At 40.5% G+C, this 21,878-nt stretch overlaps 1 protein-coding gene across 2 annotated transcripts in view; it reads left to right on the top strand.

Moving 5' to 3' along the window:
- The first annotated feature begins 5,749 nt into the window (after window positions 1-5,749).
- LOC132401027 (uncharacterized) overlaps window positions 5,750-21,878 on the top strand; it is a 33,623-nt gene continuing 17,494 nt past the window's right edge. The window contains exon 1 of one of the 2 annotated variants that reach the window (XM_059982766.1): window positions 5,750-5,797. In XM_059982766.1, coding sequence (XP_059838749.1) covers window positions 5,765-5,797 — 33 coding nt within the window. In that variant the 5' untranslated portion in view covers window positions 5,750-5,764. Of the gene's footprint in view, window positions 5,894-21,878 lie in introns of both variants that reach the window. The other variant, XM_059982764.1, reaches the window with a different exon arrangement.

Raw genomic sequence — 21,878 nt, 5'->3', positions numbered from 1 at the left:
TATTTTTGAATGCTTTCTTGTAAGAATCTACAAACCAAACAATCTCTCAGTGCATCAGTAAGCCTTTCACTGAACTGATAATGCTTGGACATTCTCTTCAATTCAGCCACATGAGGTGAAATGGATACTTTTTTTTGATTCCATTGATTCCAGAAGACCAACAAGATTCAGGTAGATTACTGAGCTGAACAGTCTTAGGTGTGCCCAAGAAGGATTCCTGACACAATAAATAGACAGGCTGACTAGAGGCTGTGCTGGATCTGCTGCTAGTTAACAAACCAGGTCAGGTGAGAGATCTGTCCGTGAGAGAGTACTTTAGAGACATCAACCACAACTCCCTGACTTTTACCACAACCTAGGAAAAGGATAGGAGCAGACAGAAGGGGAATTTTGATGCTACTGGGCAGGAACTTGAAAGTGTAAACTGGGAACAGATGTCCTTTGGGAAATGCACAACAAAAATGTGGTGGTTGTCTAGGAAGAACTTTCATGGTGTTCTGGGTAGGTTTGTCCCACTGAGGCAGGGAAGGATGCTAGGCTGAAGAAACCATAGTTGACAAGAGATGTAGAAGAGGAAGAAGGAAGCTTAGATAAGGTTTGAAAACAAGGATCAGACAGAACATTAGAGAATTACAAGGTAGCCAGGGAGGAACTGGAGAATGGACTTAGGAGAGCTAGAAGGGAACATGAGAAGGCCTTGGCAAGTAGGATTAAGGAAAACCATTCTATATGTTTTGATGAACAGGAGGATGGCAAGAGTGAGGGTAGGAACTGATCAAGGAAAGTAGAGGTAACATATGCCTGGGTTTGGAGTGGGAAAGGAAAGTCCATAATGTATAGTTTGCTTCAGTATTCACCAGAGAGAGGGAACTTGCCATTTGTGAGGACGGTGCAAAACAGGCTGATATGCTTGAACGTGTTGATGCTAAGAAAGGCTATGCTGGAACTTCTGAAAAACATTACAATAGATAGGTCCTCTGGGATCAGATGGGATATTCCCCAGGTTACCATGGAAAGTGGAGGAGGAGTTATGGTATTTGCATCCCCAATAGCCACAGAAGTTGTACCGGATGACTGGAAGGTGGTAAATGTTATTCCTTTGTTCAAGTGGGGAACATCCTGGGATTTATGGGTCAGTGAGTCTTACTTCAGTGTTGGACAAATGATTGGGGAAGATTCTTAGAGACAGGATGTAGGAGCAGTGGAGGCTGAGTAGGCACCTGCGCAAGTTATTAATTATGACAGGCATACAGAGGGTAGATAGTTGGCATATTATTCATTGCATTGAAATGCATTTGAAACTATATTTTCTGGATGCAAAGGCCAGGGTGTCAGGACCGGAGGCAAGAGTCGGGCTGGCTCTAATCACCACCCCACAATGTTTACTCGTTCCGTGCTGCACTGAGATTAAGGCTGTGACCTACTCCAGCTACTCCGGACTTCATGTCTGTGGGCTCCGCGGTACTTTTTCCCCTCTGACCTGAACTGAGGTTGATACCTTGGCCTACTCTGGCTACGCCACACTGCGTGTCTGTGGGCTCTGATACGCTGACTTGTCTCTGCGCTGAACAGAAGCTGACACCGTGGAATGCTTGGTTTCCCTGTCTGAGGACTCACTTTCATTCTAAATGCCATTTGCTTACTTTTATTGTATGTCCAAAGAATAGTTTCCTCTCTGCACATTGGGTATTTGACGGTCTGTTTTTTAATGGGTAATTTTGGGTGTCTTTGTTTTGTAGTTGCCTGTAAGGAGACAAATCTCAAGATTGTATAATCTGTACATACTTTGATGATAAACGTACCTTAAACTTTTAAGGTGAGGGGTAAAGTTCACGGGACTATGCAAGGCAAGAGTGTTGGGTGCCTGGGATGTGCTGTCAGCAGTGCTGCATAAGGCAGCTATAATAGAGATGTGTAAAAGGTGGGCATATGAACTTGCAGAGAATGGAAGGAAATGGATCACGTGCAGATCGAAGGGATTATGAGTCATTAGTTTAATTGGTTTGGCACAGGATCATGGGCCAAAGGACCTGTTACTGTGTTGCACCATTCTATGTTCTAATGTTCTTCTTTATCCAAGTTGTCTGTAAAGTGTGGGGAATTCCAGTTTCCCAGAATCACATCAGTCAGACAAGCACCAACACCATTCCCCACACAAGTCCAACAGCAGCCTCACCCAGCTGTGAACTGAATGGAATGCGATTAAGGTTAGAATTCAAATAATAAAAATATACGTACTGCCTTTACCGTTTCAGACACTTTGAGAAAGTTTAGAACTGTTTAAGTCTGCCAGTGTGACAGGAACCTGGGAGCAATGGGTAAGAGCAATGAGGCCCGTTGCTTTGAAGTTTCACTTCATTCCCAGCACCTATCGCTCCTGCAGGGACAGCAGATCAGGATCTTTGATGTAACTGAGAAGCTGCAGAAACTGCAAATGTAAAATAAAATCAAAATGCTGGAAGTACTCAGCAGATGCAGCCTGACTTGCTGAGAACTTGCAGCATTTTTTGTTGCTGTTTTAGGAGTTTCTGTGGGTCAGGAGAGAGTGAGCACTTCATGTTGTTTTACTGAATGTTTTGTATTGAAATCAAGTGATTTCCTCCAGAAATGCTTGGTCAATGCTTATTCTGGCATATTCCCGCTTCCTTTCCAGTACTGAAATGCTACTCTTTAACTCTTTGATTATGTACTCCCCCAGCACCTTCTAGCTATCCCTATTCTCCTCCAGACTTTTTAGTCTGGCATCTTTCCCCTTCCATTCCAGTCCTGAAGAAGGGTATTGTCTGAAATATTGGCTGCTTTTTCATCTCCATGTGTGGTGCGTGGCCAAGTGGTTAAGCTGCTAGACTAGTGATCTGAAGGTCATAAGTTCGAGCCCCAGCTGAGGCAGCATGTTGTGTCCTTGAGCAAGGCACTTAACCACACATTGCTCCAATCCACCCAGCTGAAAATGGGTAGGGACATAATGCTGGGGGTTAACCTCACGATAGACTGGTGTCCTATCTGAGGGTGGGGGGTGGTGAGTCTCGTACTCTCAGTCGCTTCACGCCACGGAAACCGGTGTAAGCACTGTCCCGATGAGCCTATAAGACTCAGGACAGACTTTAACTTTTTTAACTAATCATCTCCTTAGATACAGCCTGACCTGCTGAGTTCCTCCAGCATTTTGAGGGCGTTGCTTTGGATTTCCAGCGTCTGCAGAACTTCTCACATTCATCTGAACCAGCTTCCATTTGCTGAGCTGGGGCCTAAGAGTTACGTTCCTGTTGGCCTTGGTTATTTTCTATTGCATGTGGATTAGGAACAGGAGTAAGCCATTCAGCCCCTCAAACTTGCCACAACATTGACTAAACTCTGACCTACAGTAATCTTTAACCTCTGCTCTTTGGGGATCTATCTACTTTAAAATCATTCAAAATACTGCATCAACCACTCTTAAAGCAGAGAATCTAACATTTAATGACCTAAAAATGTCACTCATCTCTGTTTTAAACAACTAGTCTCTTACTTTTAAAAGGTATTGCTGGGTCTAGATTCTCCCACAGGAAGATGCTTTCACATTACCCCTGTCAATGCATGAAAGATCCTTTATATTGCTCTTTTTTTTAAATTTAATTTTCCCCTTCTAAAGAATTTCAAATTGCACTTCAGGCAATTCGGCCCAATGAGATTGTTACATCTGTCCCAGCAATCCATGATTCCCATTCTCCCACTCACTTTCCAATAACCCATTCTCTTTTATATCCCCATCCATAACTCCTCCTGATTCTCCTGTTATCCACCTGGAGTGGCCAATTACACAACTAACCAAAGTATTTTTGTGGTATGGGAAGAAACCATGGATCCAGAGAAATTGCATACTGTCCTTGCAATTTACACTCAGGCAGCACTGGAGGTCAGAACTGAACCTGGGTCATTGCAGCTACAAGACATCAGTATGATGTATGGCTGGCCTCAGCGTTAGGCACACGTGAGCAATCACTAACTGTCCATCCTGCTCTTCTCTCAGGTTTCTGCCACCTACAGGAAAAGATTAGTTTGTCATGAGTGGAATCTTATAGCTAAACCTATAAATCCAGTCACAATCTGTGGATTCACAGCTAGATTGGCCCTGAGATAAACAGAGCAGGAAAACAGGACATTTGACAAATAAATCTTGTGTTAAATTGAAACATTAGCAGTAATTAACACAATGAACTAAATTGATTGAGAGAGGAAGGTGGCAATGGGTTTGCAGGAAAGTCCTTGCTTTTTGCCATTTGCACTATTTGTTCTTTTTTCACCTGTTATGTTTTTGACATTTTCTTAAATGGGTTCCATGGCATTTGTTTTGTGACAACCTGCAAAAGGATAAATCTCAGATTACACTTACTTTGATATTAAATATACTTTGAACTTTGAACTCTGAAGACTGAGTTGTTCACTTTGGACCACAAAAAAAAAATGTTTGGGATTATGCTGTAAATAAAAGTTCATCATTGGATAAACTGATGATGCGGGCTATTCAAAAGCAACACGAGTAAATCTGCAAATGCTGGAAATAAATGAAAACACAAAATGCTGGCAGAACTCAGCAGGCCAGACAGCATCTATGGTAGTCTACCTCCTCCCATAGATGCTGTCTGGCCTGCTGAGTTCTGCCAGCATTTTCTGTTTTTATTTTTATGCTGGCTATTCTCTGGCCAGGACTTGGGATCTGAACCATAACTAGAGTGAAAACAAAGGAAAGCTCTACCCTGGCTTCAGTTATGGTGTGGTTTATTCTGAAGTTGAAGTTGTCTGTCTCACTGGGGATCACAAGGTAAAAACATTGGAACAGGAGTGAACCTCTCAAGCCCTTGAACCTGCTTTACTTTTTAATAAAATCACGTCTAATCTGATTAAAACCTCCGCATTCCTGTCTCCTTCATTAGTTTTATAACCTCTTGCTTATCAAATATCCACCTATCTTTGCCTTAAAAAATTCAAAGACTTAACTTCCACTGCATTTTAGAGAAGAGTTCCAAACTTTCGCAATCCTGTGAGAGAAAATATTTTGCTCTTTTGTCTAAAAGACAATAAAACCATGTCATAGGAGCAGAATTAGGCCACTCATCATATTGAGTATGCTCCACCATTATCTACCATTTTAAGAGCAATTGTCAGCTATTTTGTTTTAGAAAAGTGACCCTTAGAATCACCCAGAGGGGGAAACATCCTCTCCACATCCACTCCATTAAGAAGTTCAGAATTAGACAAGTCTGCTCTCACTCTTCTAAATTCAGGTTCAAGTTTATTATCATCTGATTGTACATAGATCCAATCAAATGAAACAACATTCCTACGGACCATGGTGCATCCACAAAGCATATATCACACAGCACATAAACCAAAATATTACCATAAATCAGTTAATAAAATATAATTCATGGAGTGTTCTGAGTGTTCTGGTCTTTTCCCACATATCAAGCATTGACAGGTTCTTTGTCCCTAGTATATAGGTGAGTGCAGAGTTTGGGAGAAGTTGATGAGAATAGATCAAAGGATCAACTAATGAGAAACTGGGATTGCTCTTTGAGCGAGCAAAGGGTCAAAGAGTCCCGTTCCATGTCATGTGGAAACATGGGTGGCATTCCTTTAGCTGTGAATCACATGGACTAGTGTTTAATCAGTCCTGCTTCTTGGCAACATGTGAAGCAGCTTTCTGGCAAGTTCAACTAACCCTTTGTCACTCAGAGTACTTTGATTTCAGGATCTCTGCACTGACATTGTCTTGGATGTCAGCATGAGCCTGAACCAGGCGTTGGACATTGGGCAGGTGAGCTTCCTTTGCTGCGCAAGGAATAAGTGCCCTGGTGTTAACAGGAGTGGTGGGGAAAGTCGGCCGGGATTCCTGCATCTCAGCATGTCGAAGGTCAGCTTACAGCCAATGAGCTACTTCACAATGTGGTACTGCTTCTGTAAAATAGTGAGAGTTAACAATCATGGTCACATCTGACTCTTGGAATTCACTTTGCACCTAAATTAAGACCTGTAGGAAGGCACCGAGTTCAGTTCTGTTATATATTCTGAGTCAGACATTCAGGCTCAAATTGGGTCAGGTCAGGGCAAATCTGCTGGATTAGATGGACCGAATAGCCTTTCTCTGGGAATACAGTATATTCAGTAACCCCTTGAAATGCCTGCAGGCATAGCTGTGAGCAGTGAACTTGCACCTATTCAGTGTTTGGTTGACTATAGACATTAAGCCAAGGGACTTGGGTACGTGGTGACCTGTATGTACTCTGATAGTAAATTTTACTTTGAACTTTGACCTTTGAACATTGGGTTGAGATCAGCTTGGCCTGTCTGAGGTTGGGTTTGAATTTTATACCCAGGAACTGGGATGTGCGCTGCCGCTGGCCACCCCTATCCAGCCACCTATCAATTCTAGGAAAGCTCCTTAAGAGATATATAAACCCTGGATAGCAGAATTCGAGAAGAGATCACCTGACCACCTTGAAGAATGAACACAGGATCAACCAGTGAAGGTAGATAGTTTAACATCTCCCTTGTTAAATCAAAAGGAGGGAAGATGAAGGGTTAAAGGCCAGTTTGCTGGTAGTTGGCTGAACTGATTCTCTTTTCTTTCCTTTCCCTTCTTTCTCTCTTTCTCATTCTCTCTCCCTCTCCCTCATTCAATTTCTCATCCTTTGGTGTTTTTCTTTGTTTTTCTTTATTCTCTCACTTTATCTTTTTCTCTCTCCCTCTTCCCTCTGGTGCAGGTGGAAGGATGTTTTGCACAGGGCCTCATCATCTTCACTTTGGATGAGTTATGGTATTCATCGGATGGAGTTCATACACCTGGAATCCAGTCACCTACAAGATCCAAATGTACTTCTGTGCTCTGGTTCGATTTCAGACTTGACAGCTATTAAGATGGGTACTTCAAATTGTAGGCCAGACATTCTTCTTGAGATTGGACAGCCATTGAGGCTGCAGGGTCTAGGCTTGTGTATACATATCACACGGGCTCCTGTCCATATTGGGGTTGAAGGAAATGAGGTGACAGACACTCTTGCCAAGCAATCACTTAAAATGAAGGCTATAAAAATAGTGGTGGCTTTGCATAAAGGCGAGGTAAAAGCCATAATTAATAAATTCTATTCAATAACTGTGGCAACAAAGTTAGGATAAGGAAATGAAAGAATGGGATTTATATAAAATCAGAGGATGGTAAGAACTCAACTGGGAGATGAGTTTAAAAGGAGGGAGAAAGTTATACTTACATGTTTATGTACTGGACATACCAGGTTAAATAATTCCATGTTCAGCATTAATATGCATGTTACAGGCATTTGTGGGGAGTGCACTTGTCAAGAAAAGGTGCAGCCGATATTGTTCGAGTGCAGATCCTATGAGGTGCAAAGGAAACTTCTAATTCCTAAATTGAGATCTTTGGGACAGACACTGTTTAACATTGAAAGTTTGTTAGGATATCACTGCCATTGTAATGTATAGAAGTGCAAGTTTGACTTTCTGAAAAGCAAAAGACTTCTTGATATTATTGGAGTTTTATGGTGGGTAGAATTTGCTCCACACTCCAACTCAGTAAGCGGCAGTAATGTACCTTGTGTTGGTCTACCAACTGCCATTAAACTTCACAAGAAGAAGTGGAGTCACCTTTTGGAGCAGATGATCAGAGAATGGGGAGTTGAGGCCTTGGTGAAAGGACTCAGGTCTCATTCAGATTTTGCTGCTCATCATCGGTACTTGATTCAGTGCAGGATGGAGGTAGCTAGGGCAGTGGAATACTTCTCCTACGTGATGTGAAGTCAGGGAACCTCAGGAGTACAACTGTGGGAATTGCACACCAGTGTAGTGCCTGACAGACAGCGTCAAGGAAGCGGAACTGGAGTTTGATGTAATCGGAACGGAAAGCTGAGAGTTTTATATCTGAGCATTTCACTGAGTGGCAGCATTCATGGTTCAGGCTTCAGATAAATGGGTGACCATCAAGAAAAATTAGGGGAGTCGGAAGTCAGTGAAGGATTCCCCTCACTAGCATGCATGTCCCCTCAGATATTGTTGATAACAACAGAGGCTGGTGCAGTGGTCAAGTCTTTTGGCACTGTAACTGGCTCTGAGGCTCAGAGGGAAAGGTCACAGTCAGACAGGAACAATACTGACATGAGACTCAGTAGTGAGTAGGACAGGCAAGAGATTCTGAAGCTGCGGAAGAGACGCCAGGATGGTGCTTTGCCTCCATGGTGACATAGTCAAGATGCCTCTAAGTGGCTGTAGAAAATTCTGGAGGCGTTTGTACATGTTAGCCCAAATGATAATGGGTTCAACAAGGGGTGAGAGTTCTGCAGAAGGAGTATAGGGAGTTAGGTGTGAAGTTACGAAACAGGGTATTTAAGGTAGTGATCTCTAGATAACTACTGGTATCATATACTAGCAAAGGACAGAAGTAGCAAGATATGCCAGCTAAACTTGTGGTGGAGGAACTGGTGCAGGGGGCAGTGATTCCGTTTCTTGGATTACTGGCAACTTTACGGGGTGTAGACACAACCTGTAGAAGTCAAAAGGTTGCACCTGAATCAAAGCGGCACCAATATCCTTGCAGGGAAATTTGTTAACGCTACTCGGGGAGAGGATTTAAGTTTTATTGGTGAGGGGGAAGCTGTTGAACTACAAGTAGGAGCGTCATGGGATGAAGCAGAGCCAGTGAGCAAGTTCAGTCATTGAGAAAGGCAGGGAAAGGAATACTTACTGCGATTTACAGTATTTCACTTCTGGAGGTTCAACAGGTAAGGGATGATGTTAGGACATGGATTGGTTCTCAGGGCTGGCATGTTAACAATGGAAACAGCAACATAGCTGGGACAAGGCCGGAGTGGCAGCTCAGTATTCAGTATACAGATGTGACAGGAGTACCAGTAAGGGGGAAAGCACTGTAACCCTTTTGAAAAAGGAGGAAAACAGAGTACTTAAAGATAGCATTAATGAAATTATGCAGTGAAATCACATGGGTAGAACTTAGAAACACTCTTGTAGAACTGTATTATAGTTGGAGGAATAATAAGTTTTGTTAGTGGGGGATTTAACTTTTACTGGACTAACTCCATAGCTGAGGACCTGGATGGGAAGGAATCTGAAAAGTGTAGATGAAAGTTTGAGTCAGTATGCTGAGGACCCTACTTAGGAGTGTGATAAACTATATCTCCTCCTGTCGAATAAGTCAGGGTAGGTAACTGAAGTGGCAGTCTGGGTGACTTTAGCTTGAGTAACTATAATTCTATTACAATAACAAAAACCTCTCACACAAAATCAGCAAAACTAAAAAAGTAATTATTGAGTACAGGAGAAAGAAACTGGAGGTCCATGAGCCAGTCACCATTAAGGCAACAGAGGTACAGAGGGTCAGTACTTCTATATTCCTTGTTAACATATCAGAGAATCTGACCTGGGACTAGCAAGTAAGAGTTATCACCAAAGATATGACAAATGCCGCTACCTTCTCAGAAGTTTGTGTAGATTTGGCCCGTCACCAAAATCTTTAACAAACAACTGCAGATGCAGAGTGAAAATTGGTTGCATCATGACCCGGTATGAAAATAGCAATTGAAAAGGTGGGCACAGCTCTGTCCATCACAGACAAAGCCCTCCCCACCATTAAATACTTTGATGCGGAGTGACGCCATGAGAAAGCAGTATCCATCATCAAAGAAACGGCCCACCAACCCCCACCATCCAGGCCATGCCCTCTTCTCTTCTGAACCTAAGGTCCAGAAGCCTTAGGTCCCACACCATCAGGTTCAGAATCAGTTATCACCCTACAACCATCAGTCTGTGGATAACTTCAATCACCATGATTGAACTGATTCTACAACACAGGTTCATATTTAAGGACTCTTTACAATTCTTGTTCACAGTATATTTTGATTGCACAGTTTGTCTTTTTTTACATTGGTTCTTTGTTGGTCTAATGCCTAATTTTTGATAAGTTCTAATCGTATTTCTTTTTCCTGTAAATGCTGCGAGAAAATGAATCTCAAGGGGACATGTGCCTACATACCTTGACAATAAAATTACTTTGTAGTTGGAACTTTGAACTAGTTTCCAGATAGTGATGAGAAAGGATAGGACAGGTCCACAGGTTAAGATACTAAACTGCGGCTGGGCCGGTTTTGGGTAAATTAGACAGGATCTAGCAGATGTCAATCCAGTGACCCAGTTTGAAGAGAAAGGAATGAATGGCAAATGGGAGCTTTTCAAAGTGTGATATCAAGAATCCAGGGGCACAGGTTCATGTTAGGATGAAGGGAAAGCCTGGCAGACTTAGAGAACATTGGCTGAGAGACAAGAGAGTTGGTTAAGAAAAAGGTGGCATACTTTTGATTAGGATGTCAGGGAGGAGTGTATCCTTTGACTATAAAACTAAGAGTACTTTAAGGGGGAAAATGGGATGATTGGGATCTTAATTTTTCACAATGCAGTGATTTACTATTTTTCGTTAACTTCCATTCATTACATACATGAGGTCACTTCTCAGAACTCTCTGTGGTGTGCAGTGACCTGTGTATTGCCTGGGAATCTTCACAGCACCTTACACAATTTTCCATTTGTGCTATCATGTCAGTGCTCAGAAAATAATTCAGATTTCGGAAGTTTTCGGGTTTTGGAATTTCAGATAAGGGGTACTTGAACTGTATTTGCTTCAATATTAGCCACTGGAAACTGGATGGTGGCTAATATCATTAAATTTTTAAAGAGTAGCAGCAAAGACAAGCCACAAAACTAAAGACTAGTCAGCCTGACATCAGTAATAGAGAAATTACTGGAGGGAATTCTGAGGTACAGGATCTACCAGCATTGGGACAGGCAGTCTGATTAGCAGGAGACAGCATGGCTTTGTGTGTGGAAAGTAACCAAAGCGGTAGCATACATACATACATCAATAAATAAATGGGCAATTCAATGAATGAATGGATGAAAGAATAAAGAAATCAATAAATACTTAAATAGGCACATGGATGACTGAAAAATTAAGGGTCCTGTAGGAGGTAAGGGTTAGATTAATTATACAGTGGGATAAAAAAAATCAATATAACATCTTGGGCTGAATGGCCTGTATTGTGCTCTACTGTTTGATGTTCTAAATCTTGGAGACACAGATTCAGAGTGAGAGGGGAATGATTTGGACGAGACCTGAGGGGCACCATTGTGCAGAAGGTGCTGAGAAACTGAAACAAGCTGTCAGAGGAAATGGTTGAGGCAGGAACAATAGTCTTAGATTCCTCCATCTTCTCAATGTCATGTTTAAATGCTTCTGTTAGGTTGTTATCACATCTGCTTCCACCACCACTCCTAGTCGCAAGTTCCAGAGATATACCACTCCTTGTAAAAGTAATGCTTGACTTTAAATCTTCCTCCTCTCGCATCAAGGCTGTGGCATCTATTTCATATTAAAAGGGGATCTCTGATTACTGGTAAATACAGCAACAAAGGGTGTGTGATATATCCGCTGAATCCAAGATATAAACTTTGACCTAAAATTAAATTTCTTAAATATATTAAATAAATATTCCCATTCAAGTCTATCAAACACATTCTCGGCGTCAAGCAAAACAACACATTCCAAAGTATTATAAGAAGTGTATACAATATTCATTAACCTCCCAACGTTAAAATGTGAATATCAATTTTGAAGAAACTATATCTGATCCTGAGAAATAACTTGAGGCAGACCTTCTCTAATCTCATTGCTAATATTTTGGAAAAGATTTTAGAATCCACATTCAACAATGATACAGGCCTATATGATGTACATTCAGTGGGATCTTTATCTTTTTTAAGAGTTAAGGAAATAGATGCTTCATAAAAGGATTGTGGTAATTTACCTACTAATAAAGCATGTTTAAAAAATTTACATTACTAGGGAGAGAGTAAATCTGAAAAGGTTTTAAAAAAAAATCAACTACATAACCATCTGGACCAGGTGCTTTACCTGAGTTTATCAAAATAATTGCCTTCTTTATTTCCTCTTCAGTATTGGGTGCATCTAATACCAAACTTTCATCAACTGGTAGTTCTGGAAAATTTAGTTTATTAAAAATTAGCGGTATAGCAGGATAGGCAGCATCTCTGGAAAAGAATAAAGTGTTTCAGGCTGAGACTCTTCATCAATACTCCTGTTTGTCTTGTCTGTAGAGCCTGACTGTTCTTTCTATCTGGTCAGACAATTGAAGTTAATATTCAGGGCAGAGACAAGTCTTGCATGTGTAAAGTTGTTAGGTTTAAGTGAGATTTAAATCCAGACAGGTGATGTCACCCTACTCCATGTTAAGTAAATGTAACCCATTTATGAAGATCTTAACTGACGTGTTATGGAAATTCCGTTTAGTTTTATCATTCTGATGGACTTGGAGGAATTCACTCTCTGTGTGCTGGTTACATTCATGTTGGAAAAACAGGTTAGTTTCTAGACCACAAGTTAGGCTTCTGAAATATCAAATCAGCACACTAGACCTTCTGATATATCTTACCTCATAAATGATAATAAAAATAAATGCAGATGTTAGACATTTCTGTTTCAATATTTTTATTAACTTTCCAATTAACAAACAGATCAATATTGATACTGATACATAGAGATCAGGAATACATTAATAATGGTTAACATGGAAAAACACAAATTCCAAGAAACAAATGGAGTCTAACCTCTCAATATCTTAGTAATTGACCATGAAAACGATCTTTGTAAAAGGAAAAAAAGGCAAAAAAAAAGAACCCCCCCCCCAAACTAAATAAACCTAAACCATTAAAAAACAAAGAATGATTAGGCTGCCATATTTTGTCTGTTAAAATTATAAATTGTCATTAACTACGCTCCCCTCTACATAAAAAATTACTGAAAAATGGATACAGCAAGGTCAACTTACATCATATGAAAATGTTGAATAAATGACTTGCAACTTTCTTCAAATCTAACAGAAGGTCCATAGTACTGCTCCTAATTTTTTCCAAATTTAGACATGCTATCGCTTGGAAAAACCATTGAAATGTGGTAAGTGGGTTGGAATCTTCCCATTTAAATAAAATGGGTCTTCTGGCTATTAATGTCACAAAAACAATTAAACGAAAATCTGATGAGGATAAATGACTAGATTGTATCACTGGTAGTCCAAAGATTGCAGTAATAGGATGAGGTTGTAAATCAACACACAGATCTACTGAAATACTTTCAATAATGTTTTCCCAAAATTTTCTGAACAGAGGACAAAACCAGAACATATGTGTCAAAGAAGCTACTTCAGAATTACATCTATCACAAACAGCGTTTACATGACGGTAAAAAAGATCTATCTTATCCTTGGATAAGGTGGCCCTATGAACCATCTTAAATTGTATCAAAGCATGTCTAGCACACATTGAAGAATTATTCACTGGTTTAAGAATTTTCTCCTATTTCTCTGTAGATAAAGATATTTGAAGTTCTCTTTCCCACTCATTCTTAATTTTATCAGAAATACCTGGATGTATTTTCATAATCAGATCATAAATAATTGATGTTAAACTCTTCTGAAAGGGGTTTGAACCTAAAACTTTTTCTGCAACTTCGATTGGATATGATATCAGAAAGGTAGGTTAAGTGGCCTTCAGGAAGTTTCTAATCTGTAAATATCAGAAAAATTGTGATCTTGGCAAATCGTATTTATTAGACAACTGTTCAAAAGACATAAAATAACCATCCATAAATATATCACGAAAACCTAGTATAGCAAAAAAGCTTGATCAATTCTAGAAGGTTGGAAAAAATTTAGATATAACAGAACTTGACAAGATCAATTTATTCTATCCAGATATTTACAAAATTGAAACCATATTCGTATTGTATGTTTAACTATTGGATTTATCATTTGTATATTCGGTTTAGTAAATACAATGGGAAGCACAGCTCCTAAAATAGAAGCCTATTAATACCCCGGTTCAGATTCCCGCTCAAGGTTCATCCATCGTGGGAATTGAGATTCATCCAACTGTTCTGTCCAAAATGTTAAATATCAAATATCAATTCCACATTAATAAAATGTAAGATTCGGCAAAGCCAAACTGCCTTCCGTTTTTGATTTCTGTCAATAATTCTTACTCAACCTGGGATTTCTATATTGCCATATATATGAAGAAATTTTAGAATCAATAGTATCAAAAAAAGATTTAGGAATTAAAATTCATACTGCCTGAAATAGATACAGATATTTAGGTTAAATAAACATCTTAATAGCATTAACTCTACCGATCAAAGACAAGAACAGTGGGGACCATTTAGTAAACAGTTGTTTAATATGATCAATTAAAGAAAAAAATTAACTTTAAATATATCCTTATACTTCTTAGTAATTTTAACCCCCAAATAAGCAAAATAATCAGTAGCAAATCTAAATGGTGATTATCTATAAATAGGGATTTGCATATTTAATGGGAAAAGCACACTCTTATCAAGATTCAATTTATACCCAGAGAAACTGCTAAACTGGGCAAGTAGAGTCATTACTGCAGGAATGGATTTCTCTGGCTTAGAATTATGCAATAACAGGTCATCTGCATATAATGATATTTTATGCGTCCCGTTCCCAAGAATAATGCCAAATATATTAGGTGAATCACGAATAGCAATTGCCAAGGGCTCCAGGGCAATATCAAATAATAAAGGACTTAAAGGACAACCCTGTCTATTACCTTGAAAAAGCCTGAAGAAAGGGGATCTCTGATTATTGGTAAATACAGCAGCCAAGGCTCATGATTTTACATGAATCACTTGATTCTGGCATGGTCCCAGAAGACTGGAAGATTACAAGTATCTCTCCACTCTTTAAGAAGGGAGGAAGGCAATAGAAAGGAAATCATAGGCTAGTTAGCTTAACTTCAGTGGCTGGGAAAGTTTTGCAGTCCATTATTAAGGATGAGGTTCTGGGGTACCTGGAGACTAATGTTAAAATAAGTCCAAGTCAGCACGGTTTCTGTGAAGGGAAATCTTGATTAAGAAATCTGTTAGAATTCTTCAATGAAGTAGCAAGCAGGGTGGTCAAAGGAGAGGCAGTGGATGTCATTTACTTGTATTTGTAGAAGGAGATTGATAAAGTGCCAAACATGAGGCTACTTAATAAGATAAAATATCATGGTATTATAGGAATGATACTGTCAAAGATAGAGGAATGGCTGACAGGCAGGAGGTACCAAGTGGGAATAAAGGGAACCTTTTCTTGTTGGCTACCAATAGCTAGTGGTGTTCCTCAGGGGTCAATATTGCAACCGCTATTTCTCAAATTATTTGCAAATGATTTGGATAATGGAATTGACAGCTTTGTGGTAAAGCTTGCGGATGATACAAAGATAGGTGGAGGGGTAGGTCGTGCTGAGGAAGCAATGCGTTTGCAGCAGGACTTAGACAAATCGGACTAATGGGCAAAAAGGTGGCTGATGGAATACAATGTTGGGAAATGCATGAGAATGCATTTTGGTAAAAAGAACAATAGTGTGGAATTTTATCTAAATGGGGAGAAGGTTCAAACATCAGAGGTGCAGAGGGACTTGGGAGTCCTCGTGCAAGGCTCCTAGAGGTTAATTTACAGGTTGAGTCTGTGGTAAAGAAGGCAAATGCAATGGTGGCATTTATTTGAAGGAGAATAGAATATAAAAGAAAGGAGATAATGCTAAGCCTTTATAAGACACTGGTCAGGCTGCACTTGGAGTATTGTCAACAGTTATGGAGCCTACATCTGAGAAAAGATGTGTTGTCATTGGAGAGAGTCTCGAGGAGGTTCACTAGGATGATTCCAGGATTGAAGATGTTAACATATAGGGAGTGTTTGGAGCTTTGGACCTGTACTCACTGAAAGTTAAAGAATGTGAGGAGACCTCATTGAAACCTACCGAATGTTGAAAGGACTCCAAGGGTGGATGCGGAGAGGATGTTTCCTATGGTGTGCCTAAAAACTGAGGGTTGACCTTTTAGAACAGAGGTAAGGAGGAATTCTTTTTAGTCAGAGAGTAATATATCTGTGGAATGCAGGCATCAAAGTATATGGTGAGAAGGCAGGTGTAAGGGGTTGAGTGGGATTAGGAATCAGCCATGTTGGAATGGCGGAGCAGACTCAATGGGCTGAGTGGTCTAATTCTGCTCTAATGTCTTTTGGTCTTATGGAAAAAATGTCTTCGCCTGTCCAAACTCTCCCTATAACTCAGTTCCTTGAGTTCCCAGCAAAATCCTTGTAAATCATTTCTGCACTCTTTTCCAGTTTAGTAAAATCTTCCTTAAATAAGGGTGAACAAAATTCAACACAATGCTCTTAGCAACTCACACACAAAATGCTGCAGGAACTCAGCAGGCCAGGCAGGATCTATGGAAAAGTGTACAGCCTACGTTTTGGGCCAAGAACCTTCAGCAGGATCTCATATGCTTTTCCATAGATGCTGCCTGGCTTTCTGACTTCCTCCAGCATTTTGTGTGTGTTGCTTGGATTTCCAGCATCTGCAGATTTTCTCTTGTTTGACAATGCTCTTATTGTGGCTTTATCGGCATCTTGGACAACAGCAACATAACCTCCCAACTTCTACACTCAGTGGTTTGTTTTATGAAGATGCACGTGCCTAAAGCCTTTTTCACCACACTGTCTACCTGTGACTCCACTTTTGGGAAATCATGCACCTGAACTTCAAAGTCACTCTGTTCTACAAAATCCTCCTCATTCCACCAACAAAAAGCAGACTTTCCCGGTTGTCAACCATTTTAATTACAATCCAACATGTCGGTCCATTGCCTCTTCTACTGCCATGATGAAGCCACTCTCAGGTTAGAGGAGCAACACCTCATATTCCACCTGGGCAATTTCCAACCGAATAGTATGAACATTGATTTCTCCAACTGCCAGTAATTTTCCCCTTCCCCCCCTTCTTCATTTACCCACTCTGGATGTGCTCTTGCCTCTTCTCTTTTCCTAATCAGCATATCCCCTTCCCTTGGATCCCCCCCCCCCATCTCCTTCCCTTTCTCCAATGATTCACTCTCCTCTCCTATCAGATTCCTTCTTCTCCAGCCCTTAACTTTCTTCATCTATCACTTCCCAGCTTCTTACTTTACACCCCCCCACCCACCTGCTTTACCTTTCACCTTCTAGCTTGTACTCCTTCCCATCCCTCAGCTTCTTAATCTGCTTCTTCACCCTTCCTCTCCTGTCCTGATAAGGGGTGTCAGTGCAGAAATATCAACTTTTATTCTTTTCCATAGATGCTGCCTGTCCTGCTGAGTTCTTCCAGCATTTTGTGTATGATGCCCCAGAAATGCTGTTTATTTCTATCCTTGTAATAGTCTTGATGAAATTAACTCTCCATATGCTGATTCCACTGATACTTGTTCAATTGGAACAAGTACTTGAACAGGTACACATGCCTTTTCTTCTGTCACCATACTCCTCACTGGACCTTCTGGTATCTCTTATCTCATAAATGAAAATAAAAATGAGATGTTAGAAATCTGAAATTAGAACATTAAGTTCTGGAAGCACTCAGAAGTCCAGGTAGTATATATGGAAAGTGAAAATAGCGAAACACTTCAAGACATAGAGACCATCAGGCCAACTGATACCTCAGGATCTCAAAAGTCTTAAGCAAATCCTAAAAAATTCTGGAAAAAGAAACATTGTTAGTAAAAGTGACATTTCAAATTACTCCTCTATTGTTCCAATCTACTGCCCAAAATACCAATTTCAAATTCCAAAGTAATGATTAATTTCCCAGTTGCCAATTGCCATGGTGCTAGAGGACTCGTTTTACACTCAACCAGTTTGTACTTAATAGCTGCTTCACTTAACTAAGGTTAATCTACATTCAAGGCTGTTTAATGTCACTTGCAGTACAAAAGCATAAAGGAGAACAAAATAATTATTACCCTGGATCTGATGCAACACAAAAAAAAAACAATAAGATAAACTTTTTTCCATACATGCTGCCTGGCCCGCTGAGTTCTTCCTACATTTTGTGTGTGTTGCTTGGATTTCTAGCATCTGCAGATTTTCTGTTTGTAATAAGATAAAAACACAGTAATAAAAAGAATAAATATAAATACATTAGATAGCTGATTCGAATGAATGTACTTAAACTGCTGCTATGTAGAGGAGGGTCCATACTTTAGGTAAATCCAACAGAAATGGACGAAGTAGTAGTGGAGGAGGAGTGTGGTGTGATGGGTTGGTGGGTGGAGGTGTTCATCATCTTACTGCTTGGGAAAAGTAATTGTTTGTGAGTCTGGGGTCCGAGCGTGGTTGCTACATAACCTTGTCCCTGATGGGAATTGGATAAACAGTCCGAGAGCAGGGTGGGTAGGATCCTTCATGATATTGCTGGCCTTTTTCCTGCAGCTTACTGTATATACTGTCCTTGATGGCGGACAGGTTGGTGCCATGATGAGTTGGGCAGTCCTGATTACCTGTTGTAGAGGCTTCCTGTCTGCTGCAGTGCAGCTTCCATACCATGCAGTGATGCAGCATCTATAGAAGGGCATGAGTTTTGATGTCCACAGTCAGAAAATAGAGGTGCTGTGAGCTTTCTTGGTTGTGTCAGATGTGTTCTAGGACCATGAGAGGTTCTGCAAGATTTGCAATCTCAGGAGTTTGAAAATGCTTACAGCTTCCATTGCTGTGCAACTAATGTAAAGAGGGGTGTGAGTGATGCAAATTCTTCTGAAGTTGATACCCATCTCCTTCGTATTAACATGAGAAAATCTGCAGATGCTGCAAGTCCAAGTAACACACACAAAACGTTGCAGGAACTCAGCAGGCTAGGCAACGTCTATGGAAAAGAGTGAACAGTTGATGTTTTGGGCCAAAACCCTTCATTGGGAGTGAGAAAAAGACAAGAAGGACTTTTCATTTTACACTTGTCCATAGATACTGACTGGTCTTCTGTGTTCCTCCAGCACTGTGTGCGTGTTACTGTCTCCTTTGTCTTGTGGACATTGAGGGAGAGGCTATTTGCTTGATACCAGGTCTAGAGATCTTCCAGCAAGTTTCTGTGTACCATCTTCCCGACCCTCACCACTTTGAGCCTTTGTAGATAAAAAGACATGTATTCTCTCTGAATCTGAGACTGCTGTTTCAGTATTTCAATTTCCCAATGGCTTTTAGAATATTCTGTTCCCTTCTCTTTCAGCCACTTTATTTTTATTGTGGATCATTAGTGCTGCTCACTAACAACTGCATTTGTTTTATAATTATTGGTTTTCATCCTCTAACTGCTCCTGAAGCCTTCCCCATTTACAGCCGAACTCCCACACTTTCTTCCCCATGCTCGGGTTATTCTACACAATACACGTGCCTCATTGGTTTCTCATTAATAGGATGAAAAAAATTAAACACCTGTTGACACATTTCAGTTCAATCCTGAAGTACAAATCCAACACCGTCTCTTTATCTCATTATAGTCATAGTCATAGAATACGACAGCACAGAAAAAGGCCCTTTGGCCCATCTATTCTGTGCCAAACTATTAACCTGCTTACTCCCATTGACCTGAACCTGGACTACAGCGTTCCGCACCCTTGTCATCCAAAGTGCAACACCTTACAGTTGTCTGCATTAAATTGCATCTGCCATTTTTCAGCCCATTTTACTATATGGTCCAGGTGAAACTGCAAGTTTTCATAGCCCTCCTCGCTGTCCAGTCTGCCCCCAGTCTTGGTGTCATCCACAAATTTGCTAATCCAGTTGACCACATTATCATCCAGGTCATTGATTTAAATGACAAAATAATTAACCAGGCACCAGCCCCTGTGACACTCCACTAATCACAGGCCTCCAATCAGAGAAGTAACTGTGTACTACCACCCTCTGGCTTTTCACAAAAAGCTAATGTTTAATACAAGTTACTACCTCATCCTGAATGCCAACCAGCTGAACCTTCTTGACCAACCTGCCCTGCGGCACCTCATCGAAAGCCTTGCCAAAGTCCACAACACCCACTGCTTTGTCTTCATCAACTTTCCTGTAACTTCCTTGAAAAACTATACACTCAGTTAGACATGACATACCACGCACAATGCTCTATTAACTATCCCTAGTCAGTCTTATTCAAATATTTATATATCCGATCCCTTAGAATACCATCAAGTGCTGTAACTTATACACTACTGATGTCTGGCTCTCCAGCCGATAAATTCCTGACTGTTTCTTAGAGCCTTCCTTAAACAATGGAGCAATGTTAGATATCCTCCAATCCTCAAGCACTTTACCTGTTGTTAAGGGTATTTTAAATACCTCTTCTAGAATCTCTGCAATTTCTGCACTAGTCGCCCACAAGGTCCAAGGGAATACTTTGTCAGCCTCTGAGGATTTATCAATCCTAATTTACCTCAAGACTGCAAACACATCCTCCTCTGTGATATATACACAGTTCATGACTTCACTGTTGTTTTGCCTCACTTCTTCAGCCTATGTTTGTCCCTCAAGTGAATACAGATACAAAAAAATCCATTTGAGATCCCCTCAATCTCATTTGGCTTCATGCATAGGTGACCATTCTGATCTTCAAGAGGACCAATTTTGTCCCTTGCTACCTATTTGTTCCTGCTATATCTTTGTAACCCTTGGGATTTTCCTTTATCTTGTCAGCCGGAGTAGCCTCATGCCCTTTTTAAGCCTTTCTAATTTTTTTTAAGTCTTCTCTTGCATTTCTTATACTCCTCTTTTATGCACCACCTTCTTCTTGATCACTTGCTTCTTTTTGCCATTTACACAGCTGTAAATCCAATCCTGATCCATAATGAGTATGTATATCTGCTAACTTCAATTTCATGATTAATATTCATGACAGACCATGATGGGATGACTGACATTGCTCTATCTCCTACACTTTCCTTTATACTATTCTTACTATACGTTCCTCCAACAACTGACCTCCTGAAGTGCAATGAATTACACTCACACTCAACATCAGCAAAGCAAAAAGCTGATTATTGACTGCTGGAGGAAGAAAACAGATCTATGAGCCAGTCCTCATTGGGGGATCAGAGGTGGAGAAGGTTAGTAAGTATAAATTCCTTGGCGTCATCATTTCAGAGGATCTGTCCTGGGACCAGCACATTAATACCTTTACAAAGAAAGTGCAGCAGTGCCTCTAGTTACTTTGAAGTTTTCACAGATTCAGCATGTCACCTAAAACCTTGGCAAGCTTCTATAGTTGCCCAATGGGAGTGTAATCTTACTGTGAACATCAAGGGCAGGTATGGAAACACCAATGACCAAGAATGGAAAAGCCTACACAAAGTGGTGGATACAGCACCGATCATCAGAAGCAAAACCCTTCATCATTGAGCACATTTATAAGGAGCACTGCCACAAGAAAGCAGCTTCCATTATCGATGACCCCACCATCCAGGCCATGTTTTCTTCTTGCTGCTGCCATAAGAAAGGAAGTGCAGGAGCCTTAGGTCCTACACGTACCAGGTTCAGGAACAGTTATCATCCTTGAACTATCAGACTCCTAAACCAGCAGGAACAACTTCACTCAACACAGAAATGATTACACAAACTCATTTTCAAGGACTCTATAGATTAGATTAGATTCAACTTTATTGTCATTGTGCCGAGTACAGATACAAAGCCAACGAATTGCAGTTAGAATCAAAGCAGAGATGCAAAGAATACTGTTATTTAAAAATAACTGCAAATAAAAAGTAAGTGCTACAGCACACAAATATAAAAGTACTGAGATATTACAATATGGGTGCAATACAGCTAAGTGCTGTGATGTGAGGTTCAGCAGGGTCAGTCTCAGGGAAGAAGCTCTTCCTGTGCCTGCTGGTGCGGGAGCAGAGGCTCCTGTAGTGCCTACCGGGTGGGGGGGGGGGGGGAGGAAGAGTA

This window comes from Hypanus sabinus, chromosome 10, assembly GCF_030144855.1.
Source record: "Hypanus sabinus isolate sHypSab1 chromosome 10, sHypSab1.hap1, whole genome shotgun sequence".
In the NCBI taxonomy this organism is placed as follows: domain Eukaryota; kingdom Metazoa; phylum Chordata; class Chondrichthyes; order Myliobatiformes; family Dasyatidae; genus Hypanus; species Hypanus sabinus.
The sequence above is the reverse complement of the archived record's forward strand: the minus strand, read 5'-3'. Positions and strand labels throughout refer to the sequence as shown.